Raw genomic sequence first — 26,456 nt, forward strand, 5'->3', positions numbered from 1 at the left:
GGGAGTTGCATGCTTGGCAACAAGCTAACTTTATTCATGGTTAATTAAGAGCAAGTATTAGTTCCTCATGTAGATCACCATTATTCAATTCTGTTGAACAAACCACTGTCACCGATATTGGAGATATTTTGAAAATATAAGAAATATCAATATTTTAAGGTAGCCAATATTAAAGGTAATATCTCACAATATTTTTGAAATATTGACCCAAGACCAAACTCTTTTTTATTTATTTTAAGTTTGCATTTCTTATTTTTTTGTTTTTTATATTTTAAAACCTTTAAAACATGTTTTTTATATTTTTGAAAGAAAATAATGCAAAACTTATTATTATTTTTAGATTTTTTGTTGTTATTTATATTTTTTCAATTTTTTAAACTCTTGAGATTTATCAACTTTTGAAAATCTCTCTGAGAAATACCCTTGCCCAGAATTACCTTTAACAATACAGGTGACCATGGCACTAACATATGTTGTCAATAACAACATCGACAACAGCAGCAACACAACAATAACAAACCTTAACTATTGTATATGTGTTAAGTTCTTGAGCTCAAGACAGCTGATCAGCTACTGCTACAGCTAAGATGGGAAATTACTAGCAGGAAGGACCTGCAGTGGATTGGCATGAATCGGGTCTTCATCTGATGGTGTCTGGACTGTGTTAGCAGGCCTATACTGTTAATCAGACATTCAGACTCGGTTTTGTTTAGGCCATCATTCTGCTCTTTTTTATTTCTGCTGTATTTTGTTTGATTTCTACTGTACGTCATTTGGAAATCCTACTTGTAATTTCTGAGTTAATAAAATACACCTATTTCAAAAAAATAAAATAACAGTGAACTCTTTATACCACTTGTGGTTGATTCAAACCCACCACAACTGAGTCCACGCACCAAGATTTCAGTAGGGCCTAGTTGAACATGGTCTTAGCCTCGATGCACTAGGATGACCAGAATCAACCCGAACCAAACAAGCTGCTCATGCAGTGAGCAAGACTTAGGCAATCACCTAGGCACACCAAGGCCAACTACAATGCTCACGTAGTGAGCTCAATAAGGATAGAGAGAAAAGTGAGAAAGAAGCTTCACAATAATTTATTTCAAAACTGAATGCTATAAGACGAGGAAAGCACGCTTATTTATCCTAGTAAGAGGCGGTTCACAAGGATCTTCACCTCCCTAACCATTTAAGACCAATATAAAAGTTTTTCTCTTTTCAATAAAGCCCAAAACCTAACCATTACAAAAAGCTGAAAACAATAAATTGAAACTAATAGAATTCTTAAAGGACACCATTGCAGATTTCAACAAGGCGCCAACTCATTCCGACATAGAACTGACTTTAAAGATTCAGTAATGATTCTACAATACGTACACATGGTTTTTCTTTAAAAGAAAGAGTACATGTAGATGGTTTTAGCTAATGAAAGATCCAAGCAAGGAGGCGGGAATATTTCTAGTAAGAATGCAATTATCTTGGCAATATTTCAGAATTAGTAATCTCATTAGCAGAAGGATTGCTGCAACTGGTTGATGGCTTGTTCAACTCGGTCCTGGTTTTTCGAGTGGAAAATATGGGTTCTGTGGGTAGTTGGAGAGGCAAAGACTCACTATCGAGCATGTGAATAATGGAAGATATGTTTGGTCTCTGTTCAGCATCATCTTGAACACACAGTAAAGCAATATGGATGCATCTTAGTACTTCATTTGTGGAAATTGATTCTGCAAGCATTGGGTCTATGAAGTCCAAACTCTTCGCTAAACACTGCAAACTCCACGCCTGTTGTTAAAGATTTTAAGGAACAAAATAAAATTAATATTTATCAAAACAAAAACAAAATAAGAGGTGATGGGGCATCACAAAATAGATATGAGGGTGAAGCGAAAGGAAAGAAAAGGAAAATATAATTCACAAGGGTTTTAAAGTGGAATCCAAGTGGTCCGGATCTGTGCCCAACCTCCTCAATCAAATCCAACTAATATTCATCTCCAGCCTATTTTCTTTTCCCATCATCAATGAAATAAACATCAAATCATCATGGTGGAAAAGTGCCGTGCTGGCACAAGTTTTCTCACCACCAGCCACTTTTTATGTGTAAATCCTTTCATATATATCTAGTTTAAAAGCTTTCCCATGAAAATGCTGGGCTGGCAAGATTTTTTTAAAAATCCATGCCCATTCTCATGAAAAAGCAAGAGAAGACCCTGGCCCCACCCTTTCAATGCTTCAAAAATTCACGTTTAACCACTTTTGAACAACAAAGAGGAATTTAGCAGAGTTGGATTCTAATTACACTTCCCTAAATCCATGCACATCTTAACCAAATCCAATAAACCATTACAGAGGATTTGAGAAAATGCACTCGGCATGTTTAACGGGAGACTGGCAGCAACAATTATATTTTTACTAATGTGTCCAAACTGTCACTAATGGCTTATGATTCACTGTGATGTTCACCTTGAATGTTTAGCATGGTTGATAAACTCTCCATTTTAAACTGGCTGGGCGGTTAACTCGGGCTGAATGATGGTCTGAGTTTTGTGCATGCAATTTTGGACAAAACTCGGCTGTCAGTCAGTTGACACTGGACCATTAGTTGTCGGATAAAACTTGCTGACCCAAGTTACAGCTTTTGCTTCTCTTCTTCCTCAAAAAACAGTAAGTTGCAGTTCTTACTATTCTTATTAGCTAGTCTTTTTTTTTAATTGAATAACACAAGTCAAATCACAAGGTCCAAAGGCATAGGGCATCAAGACCTGCTTCTCTATGGGTTGACCAATTCAAAGCTGAAAAGCATTGGACCCACCAGAGTGGGTCCATATAGATTATTGAGTAAAATTTAATAGGGTATGAGTCCTTGACAGAAGTTGTACTCTTATCTTGGATTTGGATTAAATCAGTTGATAAATAAATTTATTTATGCTGCAGTCACCTTCTTGCAAACTTGCCAATAAATTAAACAGGTTTTGCCAATAAAATCAAATAAATTTAACTTATGAAGGTGTAAGGCTTTGGTTTTTAAAATTTATTGGCATTCTTAAAGATAGCCCAAGATAAGAGTTTTTGCTCCAAGTCTAATTTTCATCATACTAATTGTATTTCTTTTTATGTTTTATTTGTTTTTTTTATTTTTTGAATATTTTTTAAGAATATTACTTTTAAAATATATAAAAATAAAAATTCTGAGTTATCCAAGTTGATTAACACCAAGTTAAGCGTTAGACCCAAAACTGTTTCTGCCAGTCACCAGGCGAGTCACCCATGATTGCAAGTATCATTGCACGTTCAACGGAGGATCATCCCAGTAACTGTCCAGGTAGGTACATATATGCTAATGTGATTAGAACCCAAGATAGGCCACTCAACCTTGAAGAGGAGTTTTCATTTCATCCCTTGTTCTCCAGCACTTTTTCATATATTTGCTTTTGGTGAACACGTATGGGATTACATGTAGACATACAGGTGAAACTGGACCTGGGTGGGTGACCTAGCTAGCTGCACTGGTTTAACCTGCCAAGCTCATGGTTACACAACAAGATGTGTAAAACTCCATTGCCAGAACAACCAAAACAGGGCACATGCACGTGCAAAACAATGGCAATGAGAGAGAGAGAGATAGATCCCACCAATCGTAATGTAAACTTACATGTCCAACAAGGCCATGAGATTGTTGGGAAAGATGAAATCTGCTATTTGATTGGCCACTAATGATCTCCAGAAGTAGAACACCAAAGCTATAAACGTCAGATTTTACAGAGAATAACCCATCCATAGCATACTCTGGTGACATGTATCCACTGTGAGAAAAGAAATAATGTCAACTGACAATTTCTAATAATTAAGCAATACATGAATAACCATGGATTTATAGCTGCAAGTGGAGTTGGTGTAGCGGAGTGGGACCTTGGCTAAAAGACAAGTGGTCAAGGTTCTATTTTCCTCTCTCCATAGGCCCTGTAGGCTGAGGTCTTAGCCTTGGAGTTTTATGCGGCTGGTATGATGATCGTAGGTGTGGCAGGCTGAGCCAGTGAAGACCAGGTGTGGTTTATTCAGGTTACAAAAAAAAAAAACTATTGATTTATTGAATGGTTGTATAATACTAAGTCGAAACATACTTGACAAGCATAAACATATCATCCAAAATTTCAGGTCACCTTAATGCTCTTCTAACCAAGCATCCTTCCATGTGAAAAGCATATCCACGTAAGAGACATCAGTTACAAGAAGGGGGTACCTTGGATGTTTGTTATATATATTTTTAACATTTTGTTTTTTTATATAATTCAATATCTTTTTATTTTGTTTTTAGACATTGCACCAACAAGGTTTTCATTTGGTTAGGTGATAAGTAACCCTGCAAATTGCTATAAAAAGTTTGCTTCCACCACTAGTTCGCTGCCATGTATTTAGGATGGCAGGATTCCAACTCTAAACAGTAGGGAATTGGTGGAGAATGATGGTGAATTGCAAAGAAAATGGATGATTAAGGGGATCGGGTAGAGTAAAAGGGGGTGTGATGGAGAAAATTGGAGTTTATTCTCCTAATCTATAATGGTGAAGGACTAGAGATCAAGAAACCAATTCTTTAGGAGGTGAGGATCCCCTCAAGGAGCATTAAATACAGAATTCTCAATTCTATTGCTAAAGCAACGAGAAAATGAACATGGATGGCGAAAGTTACAAAGGCCTTCATCTTTTTATAGCCTAAGATGAGGTCAACAATACGGATTTAGATCTTGCTCACTAATGATCTAATCCAAGTACTAAAGCAATCAAAGTACAACATAGTGGACCCAGTTGGATCGTGTCATACTCTACCTAGGCATGCACATATCAATCCACCTTTTTTCTTTTTTCTTTTTTTGAGAATAAAAATTCATTGATGTATCAATTTAGTCCACACAGGGCATAGACGTAACGGTAATGAGATATCACAGCCACAATACGAGAATAGCATAGGGGCCCATAACAGAGCGGGCACTCCATCCACCCATAAACCGCAACATAAAATACATTAATAAACCAAACCCAAAACCACACGTAAGGGTGGGACCTCTAAATCGACCTGGAATTTCTTTTTATTGATGGTGATTTGATACATCTAGTCTCACTACATATTTTGCTCTCATTACTCACTATCACCTCAAACTTGGTCTGGGACTAGAGCTCACATTTGACCCTTTGAATAGTATTTGGTCAAATAAAATTGTGGTATACTATATTACAGAGGTTTGTTTTGTGATAGAATGTAGTCAATCTCAGTAACATAAAACAAATTCTAGGAAAATGTCAATATCTCATATTTTAAGAATGGGTTTAGGGTGATTCTTTTTGGGTTAGAAAGTAGATAGGCAGCAAGTTTTTTAATTTTTCTATGTTGGAGATTAGGTTTTTACAATGGTAGAAGTTTAGGTAATTTCTGTCACTGAGATGCTTCCATACAAGTTTTGATGTTTGCAATGGTTCAAGGGCTACAAGAAGGCAATTCACAAGATGTAAATTTCTATCAACTACTTATTTAAGCAATTCTTAGAAAAAATTTCAGAATGTATTAATAAGTGTAACCCCTAAGAATTGTTTTTTCAATTTCAAACTCTACCAAACAGAATAGCAGAAAATTTGAATATGAATTTGGTATGATTTGCACACATTTCTGGTAATCAAATGAACTTCGATTAATGCCCAATAAAATTTAACTCACATACTCGATGCGAACTTTAACTCCACAAAATCTGAGCCTCTAATTGTACACGGATTGGTCCCAGTACTAGCTTAAAAAAATAATAGATGATTAGAAAATGACTTCTACACATCAATTCTCTTTGATTTCCATCCAATTCACCAAAATCTATTTTTAATTTCAGATTTAAATCCAAGAATAAGTCAATTAGTTCAAGAAAATGATGGATCTACAATCGATTCAATTGAATCTCAAACCAAACAAGAGATTGCCTACCATGAATTTCATGATAGATTGATCTTAACATCAATCTATGTTGAATTCCTCCAATCTCAACCAAAATTCAACAAATTCAGATGCAAATTGTAAAACCACCCAATGATCGTCGGGTGGAGAAGGTAAAAAAAAAAGGACAAGGGGAAGGTGATTCCCCCATTTGTAGAATCCTTTCCCCATTATCTTCGCAGGGGGGTTAAGGATAAACCTCACCTCCTACGATTTATCCTCACCCACCGTGACAGAGCATGAGAAGAGGGGGAAAAAATGAAAAAAGCTTGCAGAGAGAGGGGGAGGAGACTTATCAAAAATCGTCATCGGAGACCACCAAGTATGCTTCTTCTCCTTTTTTTTTCCCAGTTGATCAGAGGGTCGGTAGCCATGGTTGCTAGCGAGTTGCAAAGAAAAAAAATAGACAACAAGCCAATATCCATGAGAGAGAGAGAGAGAGAGCTGACTCTGGTTGTCGGCCCCTCTACTTCAGAAAGGAAAAAAAAACTGGGAAGGGGTCATGCCCCTTCCGCCCCTTTTTTTGTACCCAGCAAACCAACTTAGGTCGGTCTGAGTGTGACTCGGACTGAACCATGCGGCCTAGGTAGCACCCAGACATAACAAAGTAAAAAAAAAAAATCGGTCGTACTAGATCGAATCTGTTCGAACCAAACTAGTCTGGACTAAATCGATCTGACTCGATGGTACCAAATCGGATCGACTCAGTCAGACCAAATTGGTCTGGGTGTGAACCAGACCGAGTCGGATTTGACTAAGTCTCAATTCTCTATTTGGATATGGACCAGACCAAATCTAGGTCTAATTTGATCCAATCAGTCTGAACTGATCCAAATTGAACCGGATCCAGACAAATTAAGTCTAGATCCTATTTGACAAATCTAGATTCAGATAAGAAATTAATCTGGTTTGGATGAGTGTTGAATCCATATTAGAATTGGATCTAGTTTTGATCAGTTTTCGATCAAGATCAGAACTAAATTTGGATTTAGTTTGTTATTAGTTATGAATTTTGAGAATCCAATTGAGTTTTTAAACCAAACCTAGATGGGTTGAGACTAGGTTTAGTAAACCTAGTACTCTAAACTCAAATCGAACCTGTTTTAACCTAGGATGAGTTAGGTTAAATCATAGGAGTTAAAATGACCAAATTACCCTTGTATGTAACCAATACCCGATTAAGTAAAACAGTCATAACTTTACACTCTGAATTCAAAGTTGAGTGAGGTTTGGTGCATTGGACTCGTATAGTAGAGGGGAATCTCCTTGTCCTCTGGTTCTAGTTAAATAAGAGCCACAAAAATTGATGTCTTACGAATCAACTCGGGAGGAGTATTTTGGTAATTTTGTAAAAATATAAGGAAGTTATGTATATTAATATGAACATGCTTGTGTGATGATCAAATCCTATTGTTAGAGCCTCTTGAGACTTGATTGCGATCATAGTACAACATTTGTATTCAAGGTAAGAGATATTATAAGCAATCTTAGTTGTGAACAAACTGTATTGTACTGCATGTTATGATTGATATTACATATTAGCATGTTTAGAAATATAGCTCTTGATTGAAAACATGATATGCATAAAATAACCATATATGGGATTATTGCAAGGACATAATTATATACACATGTTAGTCATGATAGATTATGCATATTAAAAAGAAATTATTTTTTTGATAGTATATCTATGTTATAATCTGCAAATAACATGATTTGTGATGAGATTGTGATTAGCCTTGAATCCCTTTAATCTAGTCTTGTCATGTGAATTTTATATTGAGATTAGCATGCATAACCCCTTAAATCCCAAATGTGACGACCTATAGAAAGGGTTACCTGGTTTGTAGCCATAGTGTAGACACCATGGAGAGTGGGCCACCGATGATTTAATGACATAAAGACTCTACCTCAATTGCATGCTTAGTATGGTACAAGGTGTGAACCCAAATGTTACTCTGAAATTAAGAGTAAGATCCGTTGTAATTATTTTATGGTATCACTCTTAAGAGAATGTGTGAAACACAAGCTTAAGAGTAAGGTTCAAAGTAATGAACTTAAAATATGACTTAAGTTGATATTCACACATTATCTGAGACTCTTGACAACCATGGATGGTTGAAAATCATTATGGTTAGGATGTAGCATAAACTATACCGAGTTTGAGTTTAAGCCTGACCTCCTGGATAACTACCGATGAGGTCTTTCTTGTTGTTTCACTACAGTGCCTAGTGATACGGGGATCACTGGAAGTGAATGATTCACAGTCTTGCCAACATTATAGAATTGATGTGTTGTACGCAGGTTGCTATGCCCATAGACGTTTATGATCAGTATAGCCAACCTAGTGTTATAGTTTGGTGTGAGTGAGTATTTGATTAAGAGAGTTAAGGGGAAGAATTAAAACATGCAAACATTATATGGTGTATTGAAAACTAAACTCAGACTAGGGGCATAGAGCCTATTATAGTTGTAAGTTAAAGTCATTATTTGTTTATAAATATTTTTTACTAAGTTGTAGACTCATCCCCTATATAATTACAATTGTAGGTTTCAGGCATACTACCATAGGTAGAATATACTCGGCTACTCCAACTTTGCAGTAGAGTACTTGTTAGTTTGACTTTCTTGTCATTGAATACTTATGTAATCATTATTTTTGAATATTTTGAATGATGAACTTTGTGAAAGAAATTGAGTTATTAGAAAGAAAAAAAATAGACATATTTTTTTTATATAAACTCTATATGTTTTTTTTCCTGAGAAGTAATACCAACTGGACTTGGACTCTCGAAGTCACAGATCAGGTTGTTACAAAATGATATCAGAGCTAGGTTCACACAAAAGGTATATTATTTATAATAAGTTCAATGACATATAATATAGTATAAGTCTCTGCTCGCTAAAAACACGATAGTGACTATATTGTTTTGTGATTAGGAATGACTAGTGAGTGTGAGAATCACGAGGACCCTAAGGCATAAGGACATTATGAGCCATTGGTCGTAGAGAGAAAAAAATCCATCGCTTCAATGGTGATGGATACCGTAGTCATGGTGAACATGGCTCAAATAGTGCGAGAGTTGACACCACAACCCCCACTGATCTATATTATAGCCGCGGGAAGAGAGGCATACCAACAAAACAACTCTAACACTATTCAAGGGCGACGACCACAATCTTATGGGCAACAACCACACCCATACGGGTGAGGGACTCACCACTTTTACCACCAGAGAGCTCAATCAGTGCATGGGAAAATGGTGGGGGACTGAATGGCAACTTAAGGAGGAGTCGTAAGGATAACATCCCCTAGTGAAAACTCTGCATCTCAAGGAGGGTCTAGGATGGCTTGTGCACGAGAATAATATATGTCTCGGACCAGCTATGCGGCTGCCATGAGCGCAGCCAATCGAGGAGTTTTAAATCCAGCCATAGAGTTTCTTGTTGAAAAAACTAAGAGGGCAGCAATTCAGGCCATAGAAGCAGCATGACATATTGCACAAGTGAATGGAAGTGTCCAAGGACTAGCATAGGGACGGGTAATATCGAGAACTTTATGGGAAGAAGGCAGGGATGAAAATCCCACTCTTATGCCTGCCTCACCTATCTACACTCTTGCTTCATTCCTATACAATATGGATACTCTTCTTATGCCTTAAGATCTCTCTGTTGCCCCTGCCTCACTTACTTACACTCCTACTTCGCCCCCATGCAACATGAGTGTTCTTCGTGCCTCACCCTCAATAGACGTGAAAGGATTCAGTGAGAGAAGTAAGTTTTGAATAGATTAAGGAGTGATATGATGTTGCATCTAAGAATGTTTAGTTTTGTTTGGTCTATTCTAGTTATCTCTGGTTTTGCCTTGTTTCTTTCTTGTTTTGTCTAGATTTATTTTCTTTATGTATACTAGGATGATTAATGAAATAAAATATTTTTGACTAAATAAGTATCATAATTGCATGCATGTAATAGAATTTTGTGCAAATATAACCTAACTGACTCAAATAATGATAAATCAATTACATGATGATTTCAATGCAACATATATGGCTACTCGTAAGAAAACATCCTATCTGTCTAAAGACATTGTAGCTACCAGACAAGAGATGGGGAAACTTGATGCAATGACTAGTGATGAAGAGAGCCTTGGCGGATCATTCTGGAGGGTGTCTTCATTATCTCGCACCTCGGAAGATGCACCAATCTAGAGATCGCCTTCATCTTTTTGTACCTCTGAGAGGCATGCTCCACGCAGTTGTAGAGAAAATAGTATGGAGATCCCACAATGATCACTGATAAGAAGCTTAGAAGGAGAAAGCATGGGAATACTTCCTAAGTATACTGCAAACCGCATCCTGTACGAGCTCTTGCAAACCACTCAAGATCAACAATGACAACATCGAATGATCATTTCAGGCATCACCTCTTGGGATGAAAGGTTCAAGAATATGCAACCTTCATTTTTTTACGACACTTCTGATAGTGTCATAATAGGGAATTGGCTCATGCAAGTGGAAAAAGTCTTAGATGTCATTAAGTGTTCGAAGGATCAGAGGGTATGGATAACGGTGTCGAACTTTATCAGCGATATAGAACACTGGTGGAGGATCATTCAAGACACTTTAGAATAAGACACTTACTTGCCTTGGTCTACCTTTGCGAGAAAGTTCTATAAGAAATTCTTTCCGAAGTATCAGAGGGTTAAAAAGAAGAAAGAATTCAGGAAGCTAAAGCAAGAGGACATGACTGTAGCCTAATATACTGCTCAATTTAACTCTATTTTTTGTTTCGCCAAGTCCTTGGTGCTGAATGAGAAAGAGAAGTATAGACACTTGAAACCCAAAATTTTGAGGTCGGTAGGGCTACTGCAAATAAAGAAATACAATCAGCTTGTGGACTATGCTTCAAGGTATGAATTGTGAGAGTTGAGGAAGGAGGAGAAGCCTTAGGAAAATGAAAAGCCTAGGACTAAAGAGAAGGCTAAATACAATGACAGTGATGCGACTGAATCCTCTCGAAGAAAGTTTTCATATAAAGAAAAGTTTCAGTGAGAGCACAAGTTGTACTCCGGAGGTCAGACCCAGGATAAGTAAGTTAAAAATTCAGGAAGCCAACAAGCTAAGAGGCAGTCAAAAGTTGGCCCACTCAGACAATTTATGCAGGACCTGTGGTCTTCAGAGGCACGAAGTCATGTGCGACCTAATGAATGTCAAGTGCTTCAACTGCCAACAGATGGGTCACGATGCCAACGACTGCCCACAGTCTAATTGGGAAAACAATGCAATTCCGAAGCAAAAGCTTGCAGTACTAGGTCGCGCATATGCAACTGCTCTTCAAGAAGCTCTTGCTAGCCTTGAGATGGTTGAAGGTACACTCTATAATTTTTATATTCTAGCACATATATTGTCTGATTCTAGGGTTACACATAGTTTTACCATCTCAACCTTTGAGAAAATGTTACCAGTTGTGCCTTCACAATTGACTATTTCTTACTTGATAAAAATACCCATATGAGAGTGCACCATAGTGAACATTGTATATAACAACTGTATAGTAAAAATAGAGAACTGTGAGTTTTCTGTGAATTTATTGCAATTCGATTTCAAGGATATAATGTTGTCCTTGATATAGATTGTTTGTCGGACCACCATGCCACTATTGATTATAGAAGGAAGTGAGTTAGTTTCCAAAACCCCCAAATTTCAACTTTTACATATCAAAGTATTCAAAAACTACTCAGGTCGACAATCATATCATGCTTGAAGACTAATAAATACATTCAAGAATGATGCATTCGATTTTTAGCTTACATAAAGACTGACGAGAGAGAGGACATTTTCATATCAGATGTAGACATAATTCGAGAATATGCAAATATTTTTTTGGAGGAACTATCGAGTCTCCCTCCTAACCAAGATATTGAGTTCCAGATGGATCTCATCCTGAGAACAACACCCATTTTAAAGGTCCTTTATCAGATGAGACCTACAGAACTTAAAGAGCAACTGTAAGAATTATTGGAGAAAGGTTTGACCACTACTTCAATTTTGGTCTTACTTTCTGGATCTAGAGGCTTCACTATTTACAATGATGCTTCTCATAAGAGATTGGGTTGCATTCTGATGCAGTATGGTAAGGTGATAGCTTATGTATCTTATCAACTGAAAACATATAAGGTTAATTATTCAACGCATGACTTGGAGCTAACAACGGTTGTATTCACCCTTAAGATATAGAAACACTACTTATATGAAGAACAATTTGAAGCTTTTACTGACCATCAAAGCCTTAAGTAATTATTTTCGTAGAGATAATTGAACTTGAGACAGAGGAGATGACTTGAATTTTTAAAAGATTATGACTTTGAGCTGAAATATCATCCCAAAAAAGGCAAATATAGTCACTGACCCTCTTAGTAGAAAGTCAGGAGCATTAGCCAAACTCGCTGATTGAGATTTGTTTTCTTCAGTCGTGCATCAAAAAGCAAAAACTCGATGCTTACCAGGTCGATTATTGTTTGTGCAAATCACATTGAAGTCAGGATTGTGGAAGTTGATTAAGGAAAAGCAACACTTAGATCCAGAGTTAGCCAAAGTTAGAAAGAGAATTTATGAAGGTAAAGAATCAAACTTCAAGGTTGATGATTAGGGGCTTCTCTGATTTTGTTATAGATTGTGTATCCCTAAGAATGATCAACTCAGAAATTAGTTGTTGAACTAGGCACATTACTCTAGATATGTCATCCACCATGATAGTATCAAAATGTATCGAGATCTAAAAGATAAGTTTTGGTGGAGTGGAATAAAGAAAGACATTACAGAGTTTATAAGTGTCTGGTGTGCCAACAAGTGAAGATAAAGCACCAACAACCTGGAGGACTACTACAACTACTTCTTACACCTAAGTGAAAGTAGGCGGATGTTACTATGGACTTTATCTCAAAACTTTCAAAGACCAAGAATGGGATAGATTCAGTATGGGTGATTATGGATAGACTAACTAAGTCAGGTCACTTCTTAGCTTTTTAGATGACACACACTTGTGACTAGTTGGCCCAACTTTTGATCAAAGAGATAGTCAAACTTCATGGAGTACCTGATTTGATTATTTCGGATGGAGACTCTAAGTTTATGTCATGATAATGATAGAGTTTTCAAGAGGCAAAGAAGACACAGTTAAAAATGAGCACGACATTACACCCTCAAATAGACGAACAGTCAAAGCGAATCATTCAAATCTTGAAAGACATGTTGCAAGCATGTACTTTAGAGTATAGTGACTAGTTGAATGACATCTTACTTCTGATGGAGTTTCCCTACAATAATAGCCTTCAGGCAAACATAGGCATGACTCCATTTGAGGCCCTATACAGTCGACAGTGCCGAACACCCTTTTGCTGGGATGAGGTAAGAGAAAAAAATTTGTTAAGGCCTGAATTGGTGCAGCGTAAGATAGACCAAGTTAGATTTATTCGAGAGCACCTTCTAACATCGCAAAGTCGACAAAAATGTTATGTGGATCAAAAACATTATGAGTTAGAATTTGAGCAAGGTGATCATGTGTTTTTGAAGATATCTCTCTTTAAAGGAGTAATGTGCTTTGGTTTGAGGAAAAAATTGAGTCCAAGATATATACCTGGTGGTCACCGACGACGATCTCCAATAAGTCTCCTCCACATCTCTCTGCAACTCTTTCTCATTTTTTTTTCCTCTCCTCATGCTCCCTTGCTCTATGTATTGAGGGGTGAAAGGTTTAGGGTTTAGGGCCTTCATGGTGGGTGAGGATAAACCTCACCCCACTCATCGATCATGGGTGGTGGGGGGGGGGGGGGGAGGGAGGCGAGGTTTATCCTCATCCCCTTTACAAAGATAATGGACAAGGGGTTTCGCAAATGGGGGAACCACTTTCCCCTTATCCTATTTTATTTTATTTTTTACCATCCTCACCCGACAATCATCGGGTGGTTTTACAATTCTACCCCCTTAAAAGAATATTCGTGCCAAATCTTACCTATAAACAATTGTAAAATTTAAGCATGGATGTCTGATTCATGTACCCATGTGATCTCATTTTTCACTTTTGCATTTAAGATTTTTATGGGTTTCTTATTCATACTTAGGTCATTCTAATTTTTTATTACTAACTCGACTGTATCCAATATGTGAGAGGGATTAGGCACATACATTCGCAACATAAAAACATGAAATACATTTCTTTCCCTTCTATCTTTTTTTGGTTGATCAGAGGGCTGGAAACCATGGTTGTCGACGAGTTGCAAAAAAAAGAAAAAAAATAGACAACAAGTCAACAACTGGATAGAGAGAGAGAGGGGGCCAGCTCTGTTTGCTAACCCCTTTGCTTTAGAAGAAAAAAACATTGTGAAGGGGCCGAGCACCTTCAACCCCCAATTTTTTTACCTAGCAAACCGACTTGGGTCAGTCTAGTTGTGACCTAGACCGAAACTAGGTGGTTTGGGTCGTACCTTGACCGAACTAAGTAAAAAAAATCGATCGTAACAAACTGAATCGGTTTAAACCGGTCTGGGTGTGAACCAGATCGAGTCGGGTCTGACTCAGTCTCGGTTCTCGGTCCAGTTTGATTCACTTAGTCTGATTTGATCCAAATTAAACTAGATCCTGTGATCATTGCAAAATTTTTTCTCTCTTGGTATTTCTCTCTCTTCCTCCTCTTTTTCTTTCCAGTCTCTATTTCCTCTTTTTTGAAGGGAGAAAATAAAAGACAGAAAAGAAGAAAGAAGAGAAAAGAAAAGAAAAGAAAGAAGAGAGAGAGGAAATCTTTTACGAAGGTCTCACTTGAACTTAATTTTGAAAAAGATTTTTTTTTTTTTTAAAAAAAAGATTACTCGCCTCCGTTTTTGAAATATTTACTGAAAAATCGGAAGACGGGATTCGCTCGTCGGTACGAGGTTTGACCGTTCCTGACGCCTTTACCAGGGGTAATCAAACCAAGGATCGAATTTATGCCTCTTTGCTTTGCTAAAAGATTATCTAAGAATTTATCCTAAGTCTAAATGCACGAAGAATCATGCTTGTGCACTGCAAGGATGTATGCTCTTTTTTAAAAAAAAAAATGGAAATCCTCAAGTGTTTCTGAGATGAATCTGATAATAGAGCGAAGAAATGGTTTTCTAACTTAGAACTTGAGATTTAAAGTTCTAAGTTTTTGAAATAATCAGAGTTTGGGAAAACAAATCTGGACTTTGAAATGAATGATTTTGAAGTTGAGATAAGAGGAGAAGAAAGGAAGTTTCGAAGTCATAAATGGACTTTGAACTAGAATTTTGAACCTGGATCAGAGCGAGATTTGAGAAATCCAAATAGAATTGAGAGAGGGAATTGGTTTTCGAAATTTTGGGAATCAAGATGAACTTGGATTTCAAAATCTGGAATTTGATTTGAAAGTTGGAATTGGGAATAGAATTTGATTTGAAATCTGGAATTCAAGAGAGAATTTGAATCCAAAGTCTGGATCTTAAATAGAATTGAAATCCAAGATGAAATGGAATTCTAGATTTAGAATCCTAAATGGGAATTGGTTCTGAAATCTGAGATCTAAGATGAAGTTGGATTCTAGATTTTGGGATGAAATTTGGATCTAAAGTCTGAGATCCAAGATAGAATTGAATTCTGGATCCTAAATGGAATTTGGATCTGAAGTCTGAGATCCAAGATGAAGTTGAATTCTAGGATCCTAAATAGAATTGGATCTGAAGTCTGAGATCCAAAATGAAGTTGGATCCAGGATCTAGAATCCTGAATGGAAATTGGATCTGAAATCTGAGATCTGAGATGAAATTGGATTCTGGATCCTAAATGGGATTGGACCCAAGATCTGAAATCCAAGATGGAATTTGGATCTGAAGTCTGAGATCCAAAGTGGAGTTGAATTCGAAATCTAGAATCCTAAATGGATTTTGGATCTGAAGTCTGAGATCCAAATGCGGAGATTGTATTTGGAAATCTAGATCCAAGTTGGGATTAGATTCTAACTTTGGATTTGGATTTTGAAAGTCCAAATGGGACTTTTAGAGATGGATCTGGGTTTTGAAAACTCGGATTGAATTTAAACTTTAGGAAGAGTCAAATTTCAATCTCAAATTTTGATTTTTGAACTTGAAGATAAGAATATACCCTTGATCTTGAAGCAGGGAATGACTTCAAAGTTAAATTGAACTTTGAAGTTTGGATTTTTTGATTTGGAAATTGAAGTTTTGAATACAACACGAATTTAAAATTTCAAAGTCAATTTGGACTTTGAAATCGAATTTTGAATCTTGAAAATAAGATAGAATTTCGAGTTTGAAATAGAAACTTGAAGAAAGATATTCAAGATCACTTGGGTTTTTGAAAAAGAATTTTGAAAATATGATGCAATTCTATCCTAAATGATGAAATGAATTTAAAGGATTTTGAAATTGGATTTGAAAATCTTATTTCATTCTTTAAGTGAATTAAAATAAGATTGAAGATATGATACGTCCTTGACTATGGTCATTGAATGTATTATATAATAATCATATTAAAATTCAGATGAAGAATAAAACACATTTCGGTGCTTTTATAGAGTTTAGAATGAAATTAACTCTCAATATATCCTGACTATGGTCATTGATATATGTATTGAATTAATTCTAAACTAAACTTTGATAAAAGAGGAAAATATTTAGAAAAATATGATGATTTTTTTTTAAAAAGGATCCAATGTGAATCCATGGTATTCCATAAAAGATAAGAATCCTAAGCATTGCCCACATTTTGACTATGGCCATCAATGTGAGTCATTTGCTTAGGATTAATTACCTCTCATTAGAATGGTGTACGTGTCATTCGTTTTCTCATCCGTGAAATTTTGCAATAAAAGGTAAAATGAGATGAAACAAGCAATTTCTAAAATATACAAATGCTCATACATTTTAGTCTAATGCAAGAAATGAAAAATTATTATCATCTAAGTATTGTAACTTGGAAAATAGAATTAAATTTACAATTTCTAAGCTAAGAAAATAAAATGACATTTTCCACATATTTTCCTGCAAAACACTGAGTTAGCACATGATGATAGAGGAATATAAATAGAAATTACAAACATCACATTGAATTTAGAAATGCAAATGCAGAGATACTCACGCTTATGTCTTATGCTAATGAAAAATACAATGCATCATTTAAAACATAAATGAGAATAGTGTATTGAGCAAATGAGGAAATATATATATGATATCCTAAGATGATGATGAGAAATAGATGTATATGATGTCCAAAGCTACTTAGAATATATATGCATTATCTAAATGGGAGTATAACAGTTGTATTTGATGATGAAATGCCTATATTAATACCTATGTGAAACCTATTCATGCATTTATATATCTAATGCCAATATGAGCATATGGTTTGCAGTTGTGACAATAACAAATCAAGATAAAAGAGGATGCAACATGTTCATGGGATGTAATGAGAGTATAATGAGAGAATATAATTAAAGAATGATGTACAACGGATTTTGGTAGTACAGGGAACAAAAAAATGAGTATACAGCCAATCAATCCTTTGACTTCATATAATCAACCTCAGCAAGGTGAATACTTACCTCAGTTCAAGTTCCCAAATTGATTTATCTCATCACAGCAGTTCAATGAATCACTTTCAGCAACAAATTGTTTTATACCGATCTTCACAAATAACCTTTGATTATTTTAGCAGGTAGATTCTGACGATGTTAAGCCACTAATTTCTATGACAGCATATCAAAGATGGCTTCCACATAGTATTTATCAAGGTGGTTCTTAACAACGACAAATATTTAAACACAAAAATAAAAAAAATATAATTGAAAACATATTTAGCTATGATCACAGTGAGTGCAAGTATAAAGTGATGGGATAGTTAGGTACAATGAGCTAATGATATACTAGGATGGTTGTTGTTGTGAGAACTGTGGTGCCAGTGTGGTAAGTAGAGTAGGTTAGTTGTAGGTGGGATATGATGACTTACTATGAACCTGAGCCCAACTGGACTAAACGAGTGTAGTGGAGTGATAGTGTTGAGAAGCACAATATCCTGTAAAGTACAGGATGCTGTGTGTTGTTAGTAGGAAGGTGTATGAATAGTGCCTTCAACAATTGTTTAAAAATCCAACTTAAGACTACAAGCATGTCAGAACTAGAACCACTTTCACTTGATTCGTGTTAAGCTTTGGAAATGGAGAGAGAAAAGTACAGGAACTTAGACAGACAACAACTAAATTGGTCAAACTCAATTGACTGATTGAACTTTCAGCTCAGCCTGAGAAATCAAGTCCATAAATAAAAAAATTCACAAACCCAATTAAATCTTTGGTCCTCACTCGTCAAGAGAATAACTTCAAGAAAAGAAGAGAAACACATACCCAATGGAGAGACCCTAATGCTCATATTGTACCAATAAACAAATAAAATGCATGCCATATTTCTTGAAATTAAATGGCTCTTGGTAAAACAGTCTAAAAAAATAGCTTGGTGGCTGCAATGGTATCACTAAAGGTCAAATTTATTTTGCAAAAGATAACCTCGATATTTAGCCAAAATCGAAGTTCAGCTTCATCGACTGAAACAGATGGACAATTTCATATATCAAAATACTAAAGGAAAAGAAAGGAATGAAACTTAGCACCAAATGACATAGTTGTGCAGTCAAAGCAATTAACCCACAAATCAGGATACAAATATTATAAAAGAGAATAATCATGAAGTGATTATGCAAACTTTATTACAACTAGAAAGTAATAAAATTTCTTACAGCTACCAAGTTTAAAGCAAATACCAAGTTCGGTGAAACCAGGCTCTAGTTTTGCCTGATACAAAAAAGTGTCTATGACTTCTTTCCAGCTTATATAAAGTTGCAAACACCTTTCTATAAGATTTTGTACCTTCTGTCAAACAACCAGATGAATCTTTTGATAGACCACCAAACGACTAGATACATCAGTGGCTCGGTTTCACCAAACTAAATCATCTAGAAGAAATTTTCTGTGAATTAATCATATAACAAACGCTGTTATATACTTAGGTTCACGTATGGCAAATTGATCTCAGCAGATCGGTTATACATGGTAAATACAACACGCAAATCGGGTGGAACAGAGATATTGTGCTATGTACAGAGCATTCTGCAACAATGCTGCCATACTGGCATGCATTGCAAACCATTACCTGGACTATTTTCAGTAGGGTCACAATCTTTCACAGCTACAGCGTGGTGATTTGAATACTGATCAAGAAACTAAACAAAATGATGATGATCAGATGTCGCAAGAAATTTCAGTGCAAAAGAATTTTCCAAGAGGCACCTAATAGCCCCATAATAATGACTTCTCATGCAGGTCTTCCAGTGTAGAACAAGAATGAGAAGCATATGGAAATACTCATCTGTCTTGATTATGGGTTTCAGCAAGGTTAACAGGCTTAATTTTATCAAGGTCACCTTCAGCGGTTTTTAGGAAAAATTCCTCCAAGGTCGTGACAGAGATATCAAGATTCCCAATCCCAACATGAGCTTCGCTTGCCATGCGGAAGATAAGAGAGATGTTGTGGGGAAATCAAAGGCATCATAGAAGCATATACACAGGATAATAAAAAAAAGAAAAAGGAGAAGAACCGACGTTGGTTGCATGCCACGCCATGTAAAAAAAGGAATCAAAATATGAAGAGAAAAAAAAGGGGAAATCAGAAAAGAAGAAATTATACGTAACAAATATTTAATATTACAAAGGAAGATCAAACATAAGTAGATATCTAAAACATACCAACATCAGAGAGATTCAGAAATAAATTACAAAAGGGAAAAGAAAGGAAAAAATAGCGAAGGAAAGAAAAAAAAAATAATTTGTTGGAACTTGATACATTTCGTTGATCTTGCCAAATGTAGGTCGATACTGCAACAAGCAGATCGACATTACATATGAGGCTTGCAGAAAGATATCTCAGCGAAGAAAATGATAAAGAGGAAAGAGGAGAATGCGTGAGAGAAAAGGGAAAAACAGAGAAAAGAAAAGGGGAAAAATATTTTACTCATAGTTCGATTGATCAGATGGCGTTGCTTCTTCTGGAGACTCGAATATTAATCAGATTTCGTGACTCAGTCTTGATTGAGAGGGAAGGTGTAATGCTTCTGCCTATTGTTGCAGGAAGGGTCGATTTCCTTCAGATGGGGAGATGAAGGCGGATGTCTTGGTTGGGGAAGAGATGTGATGCTGCTGTGCAAGGTTGCAGAGATGTAACTTGTATTCTGAGATGTAAGCTCCTTCAATCGGTAAAAAAGAAAATGAGAGGAAGAAGAAGGAGAGGAGGAAAGGGGAAGAAGAAAAATTTGAAGGGAAGAAGAAGTGTAGATAGTGGAGTGAAGAAGCGGTGATTGAGAGTTTCCCGGCGTATCCCTTTCAAAGATGGAGGAGAAGGGTCTGGAGGATCAAAGTTTGTTAGAGATGAGTGGAGGAGGAAGGAAATGGATGATGTCGTTGGTGATGGAGGGCGATGGAGGGAGTTTCTCAGAGAGAGAGAGAGCTAGAAGAAAAGGAAGAGGGTTTGGAAAAGTTCGAGAATGAGGGGAAGAAAACTATTCACAGGATTTTCTTTTATTTGAAATTCCAAAACGAGGCTCTTTTCCACGTTTTTTCTAAAAAGGGTTTTGAGTAAAACAAAAAAAGTTCAAGCTAATACACATTTTTTCATTAAAAACTTATTTTTGAGAGAAATTCTAAAGATATGAGAAAATATGAGGAAAACCTGAGGATTTTCAAAGGATGGGATCCAGACGGGGTTTTGAAGTATTTTTACAAAATATTTGTTTTGAAATTGTAAGGTTTTTCTGAAATGAGATTTCTAGGAAATATCGGATTATTTTTAAAAATTAGGATTTCAGAGTGGATCCGGGCCCGCTTTGGATCAGAATATTGGGTCAGGAATGAAAATTGAGTTCGGATTCCTGCAAGCCTGAGAAATGAATGGAATTTTTGTTTAAAAATTGACCCAATTATTCAGAAGACGAAGGTCAGAGGCAAATAAGGAATTTTTTGGAATTTTGAAAAATTTGGGGTGTTCACAGATCCAAAAAAATTGGGTTTGGATCCTGTTTGATAAATATGGATCTAGATCATAACTAGATCTGGTTTAGATGAGTATTGGATTTAGATCAGAATTGGATCTGGTTCGAATCTATATTGAATCCAGATCAAAACTGAATCTGGTTTGGATCAATGCTAGATCCATATCAAAGCTAGATCTGGATCCAACTGGATGGATCAGTTATGGACCCACATTAGAACTGGGTCTGAATTTAGTCGAACAGTTCTAGATCCAGATCAAAACTGGGTCTGGATCTAGTCTGAAAGTTTTAGATCCAGATTACAATTAGATCCAGATCCAGTTTAGAACTGGATCTAGATCCAGTTTGTGATTAGTTATGAATTTTAATAATCCAAATTAGTTTTTAAACCATACCCAGATGGGTTGAGACTAGGTTCAGTAAACCTAGTACTGTAAACTTAGACTGAACCTGTTTGACCTAGGATAAGTAAGATCAAATCATATGAGTTGAAATAATCAAATTACCCTTTGTGTAACCAATACATGATTAAGCTAAATGGTCATAACTTTGCACTTCAAACTTAGAGTTGAGTGAGGTTTGGTGCATTAAACTTGTATAGTAAAGGAAAATCTTCTTGTCCTTCTATTTTGGTTAAACTAGTGGCACAAAAATTGAGGTTTATCAAGTTAACTCGAGAGGGATATTTTGGTAATGTTATCAAAATATAAAGAAGTTATGTATATTAATATAAACATGCTTGTGTGATGATCAGATCCTATTATTGGAGCTTCTTGAGACTCGATTGCGACCAGAGTAAAACATTCATATTCAAGGTAAAGGATATTATAAGCAATCTTAGTTGTGAACAAATCATGTTGTGTTAGGATTGATGTTGTACATTAGTATGTTATGACATAATATGCATAAAATGATCATGCATGAGAATACTGCAATAAGATGATTATATGCACATGTTAGTCGTGATATGTCATGCATATTAGAAAAATATTATTTTTGTGATAGCATATATATGTTATAATCTGCAAATAGCATGCATTGTGATGAGGTTGTGATTAGCCTTAAGTACCTTTAATCTAATCATGTCATGTGAATTTGACATTGAGATTAGCATGCATAACCCTTAAATTCCAGAAGTGGCAACCTATGAAAAGGACTACCTAGTTCGTAGCTAGAGTGCAAATACCATGGAGAATGGGTCATCGATGATTTAACAACGTAGAGACTCTACCTCATTGCTTGCTTAGTATGATACAATGTATGAACCCTAATGTCATTCTAAGATTGAGAGTGAGATCTGTCATGATTATTTCACGATATCACTCATGAGATAATGAGTGAAACACAAGCTTGAGAGTAACGTTCAAAGTAATGAACTTAGAATATGACTTAAGGTTATATTGAAAGTCATTATGGTTAGGATGTAGCATGAACCATGTAGAATTTGAGTTTGAGCTTGAACTCTTGATTAGCTACCTATGGGGTCTCCCTTATTGTTTCACTGCAATGCTTGGTGATCTGGGGATCACTGAGGTGTATGGTTTATAGTCTTGCCAACATTATAGAATTGAAGTATTTTACGCGGGTTTCTATGCCCATAGACAACTATGACCGATATAGCCGACCTAGTGTTATAGTTTGGTATGAGTGAGTATTTGATTGAGAGAGTTAAGTGGGAAAATTAAAATAAACAAACCTTGTGTCGTTTGTCGAAAACCAAACTTAGACTATGGACTTAGAACCCACTACAGTTATACGTTAAAGTCATTATTTGCTTATAAATATTCTTTATTAAGTTGTAGACTCATCTTCTGTATAATTACAATTGTAGGTTCCAAGCATACTAGTGCAAGTAGGACATGATCAGATACTATGAATTTATAACAAAGTACTTGTTGGATTACTCTCTTGGCATTGAATACTTATATAATCATTATTTCTGCATGTTATGAATGATGAACTTTATGAAAGAGATTGAGTTACTAGAAAAAGAAAATTAGCCATGTTTCTTTGCGTGAACTCTGTATATTTTTCCTCGGGGAAGTAATACCAACTGGACTTGGATTCTTGAGGTCCCAGATTAGGGTGTTATACAAACACTTTAAATCAAATATGATCTATACTTCTACTCAACCATTTCACCGATCTACTATTGAAAATACTTGATCTATATGAAATTCAAGATGAATTTGGAAAGATCTCTGAGATTTTGATGGAATTCACTCTAATAATGATGAACCTGCTCAAATCCTCATGGGCCTTGCTAAATTTGCATTAGATTTGATGCTACTACACAATCCACACATGATCTAATCTTGATCTCCATGAATTTTACCAATTTGGTGCTTGATATTGTCATTGGAATTGGTTTTCATGTGGAATTGCCTTTGCAAGAGAGATTGGTTACTATAGAAAAATCACATACTCTATTTTTCGGAGTTTTTTTTATCTTGCTTGCAATTGTTTTGGTGTTTTATATGTTGAATAAGGCATCTAACTGTTCTAATAAAAAAATGGTAGGATTTTGACTCTAAATGGTATAGAATTGATAGAGAATGATGGTGAATTGCAATGAAAATGAGTAATTAGGAGGATTGGCTAGAGTGAAAGGTGTGTGATGGAGCAAAATGGAGTTTATTCTCCTAATCTCTAGTGGTGAAGGACCAGGGATCATGAGCTAATTGTCTGAATTGGAGGTGAGAATCCGCCCAAAGCACTCTCAATTCTATTGCTAAAGCATCGAGAAAATGAACATAGATAATGCGAGTTACAAAGGCCTTCACATTTTATAGTCTAAGGTGTGGCTAAGATCGTGGATTTGAATCTTGCTTATCAATGATCCAATCTAAGTAAAAAAAAAAAGAAAGAAAGCACCAAACCAATACTAATGCAATCAAAGTACATTATAGTGGACTCAATTGGATCAGGTCATGCATTGCCTAGGCGTAGGGGTGGGCATCGGGCCAGGCTCGGGCCCATTTAGAGCTCGGCCCGCCAGGATTTAAGTGCAGCCTGGCCCGGACCTGGTTTTTAATGGACTCAAGTTTATATAGCATCCCCTGACCCAGCCCATTGGCCTAATGGGGCCAATGTGAAGCGGGGGAGGGCTGGCCCCAGCCCAGCCCAATCCCAATTAATTAGTGCTACTAATTAGGTAAATAATAAATAATTAACAAGTTTCCATGTACCAAACAAATTATCTTTCTAGTTTTTATAAAATTAATGCAACTAATTAAGTAAATAATAATAGTTACCAAGTTACTATGTAATTAATTATATTTTTTAATTTTTATATTATTAAAAAATAATAAATAAATCAGGCTGGTCAGGCAGGCCCGGTAGATCACGGGCTGACCCGAACCCGACCCAAGTATATAATGGGCTCGAGCCTAAAACCTTGACCCAATCCCATCCCATGGCGGGCCGGCTTGGCCCAACTGGCCGCCCAGCCAGTTACCAATCCCTAGCTAGGAGTGCACGTAGAGTCAGAAGATATATTAGAGATAATTGGAAGGACAAAGAATAAAAGTATGCTATGAGGCATGGGGTTCCTTGACTACTAAAACAAGTAAAAGCTCACTAAAGCATTTTTCTGGTCAGACTAAGAGGAAAGATGTAGAATCAAGTGTGGTAAACTGCACAAATATTTTAATTAAATCTTGCACTTACTATGTTCCAGCAATAATTTTAGTATTTGCTTGACCCTGATTTCCACAGAAAATCCTTGCCATTCCGAAGTCAGAAATTTTGGGATTCATATGCTCATCTAACAAGACATTGCCTGCTTTGAGATCTCTATGAATGATATTGAGTCGAGAATCTTGATGAAGATAAAGAATCCCCCTTGCAATCCCCATGATGATACCAAATCGCATCTCCCAATTCAACAACAAACGCTTTTTGGAATCTAAACACCATTCCAAAAAGAAAATAATTAACACTGTGCAAATGTGCAGAGAGAGAGAGAGAGGGAGAGAGAGAGAGAGAGAGAGAGAGAGAGAGAGAGAGAGAGTACAACCATTAAGAAAGATATCAAGGCTTTTGTTTGGCATGTATTCATATACGAGCAACTTTTCCTCCTTGTCTATGCAGCAACCCAAGAGCCTAACCAGGTTTTTATGTTGAAGTTTTGCTATCAATTTGACTTCATTCATAAACTCCGTTAGTCCTTGCCCGGAGCTTTGTGAAAGCCTTTTCACTGCTATTTGTTGTCCACTACGAAAACTACCCTGATATGAGATATCGGGTCATTTGACAGTCCACAAAATGTAAGCAAGCCATAGTGTAGTCACTTAACCTACCTTGTAAACAGACCCATATCTAGTCCTCCACAAAAAATGTAAGCTAGCAAACCACTGTGTAAATCAACGTACCTTGTAAACAGGGCCAAATCCACCTCGCCCTAGCTTATTCTCCTCACTGAAGTTGTCAGTTGCATCTTGTATAGTCTTTAGGCTGACCAGTGGCAACTCTTGGTCTGCCTCCTGCTTTCCTAGGCTTTCCGTAAAAAGCAGCGAGATGTCATCATTGTATCTCCGTTTTTCTGTCATAAAAAGAAGCTAAGTAGGAAGAAGATGGAATATGAAAAGAATACATATAAATGGTATTCAGCCTCTGATGCATACCTAGGTTTCTTTTCCTTTCCCGACGAAGGAATATGGCGCAAATGCTGACGACAAGTACACCGACGAAAATGGTGGAGCTGATGACAGTAACTCTCAACAAATTTCTGGGCTTATCCCCTGCATTTTAAGCCTAACAATAATGTTTATCTTCCTTCAAAAATAACAGAAAAAAAAAGTAGAAATAAACAACTGAATGCGGTTGACCAGAACTAACTAGAACAGTGCTAAAGAATCTAAACAAACTGAAGTGTAACTTTACTCAGTGAAAGAACTTTAATTCCACCTTTACCTCTGTAGTCTAATCCACAGCAAACCTCAACCTGGCTAATCTTATGGTGGGAGCTAAAGAAAGGTGATCGTTGAAAGTACGCTTGGATGGATCAACGCATCTTCAAGAACTACTCTTTCTGTCTTCTGTCCATGTTATGCAAAATTAAATGGAAGCTGAAGGAAAGGGCTACGCTTAAGTGGCTGGGGCAATCTTTGGACTGGTTAGGGAGGAGCTGGATCGCAACTTGAAACTGCCCACCATTTCGGTTGCGTCGGTTGACGCTCTTCTGGTTAGGGGATGCACATATTTATATTATTCTAAGGGTGTGACATCTCATCACTCACCATTGATGTAAACTGTTATACGCTATTTATGCTTTAATGATATTTTATTATGTTCCCTAAAAAAAAAAATTATGTTGGAAACACTCGAGAAAAGAAGTTTTCTGTGCCAAGTTTTGCTAACGCTTTATTGGGGAAAAAGATTCT

At 36.3% G+C, this 26,456-nt stretch overlaps 1 protein-coding gene across 1 annotated transcript; it reads right to left on the bottom strand.

Moving 5' to 3' along the window:
- Nucleotides 1–1,325: 1,325 nt before the first annotated feature.
- LOC149816999 (G-type lectin S-receptor-like serine/threonine-protein kinase B120) lies at nt 1,326–26,077 on the bottom strand (the record flags this gene model as incomplete). Its single annotated transcript, XM_089987000.1, has 7 exons — nt 1,326–1,782; nt 3,650–3,800; nt 24,742–24,979; nt 25,091–25,301; nt 25,446–25,615; nt 25,698–25,814; nt 25,987–26,077. Coding segments are annotated over 7 exons (1,287 nt in total), but the record flags the coding sequence as incomplete, so codon positions are not given.
- Between the last annotated feature and the right edge of the window lie 379 nt (nt 26,078–26,456).

The sequence above is a fragment of the Nuphar pumila genome, chromosome 14, assembly GCF_984573655.1.
Source record: "Nuphar pumila chromosome 14, dmNupPumi1.hap1.1, whole genome shotgun sequence".
NCBI classification, from domain to species: Eukaryota; Viridiplantae; Streptophyta; class Magnoliopsida; order Nymphaeales; family Nymphaeaceae; genus Nuphar; species Nuphar pumila.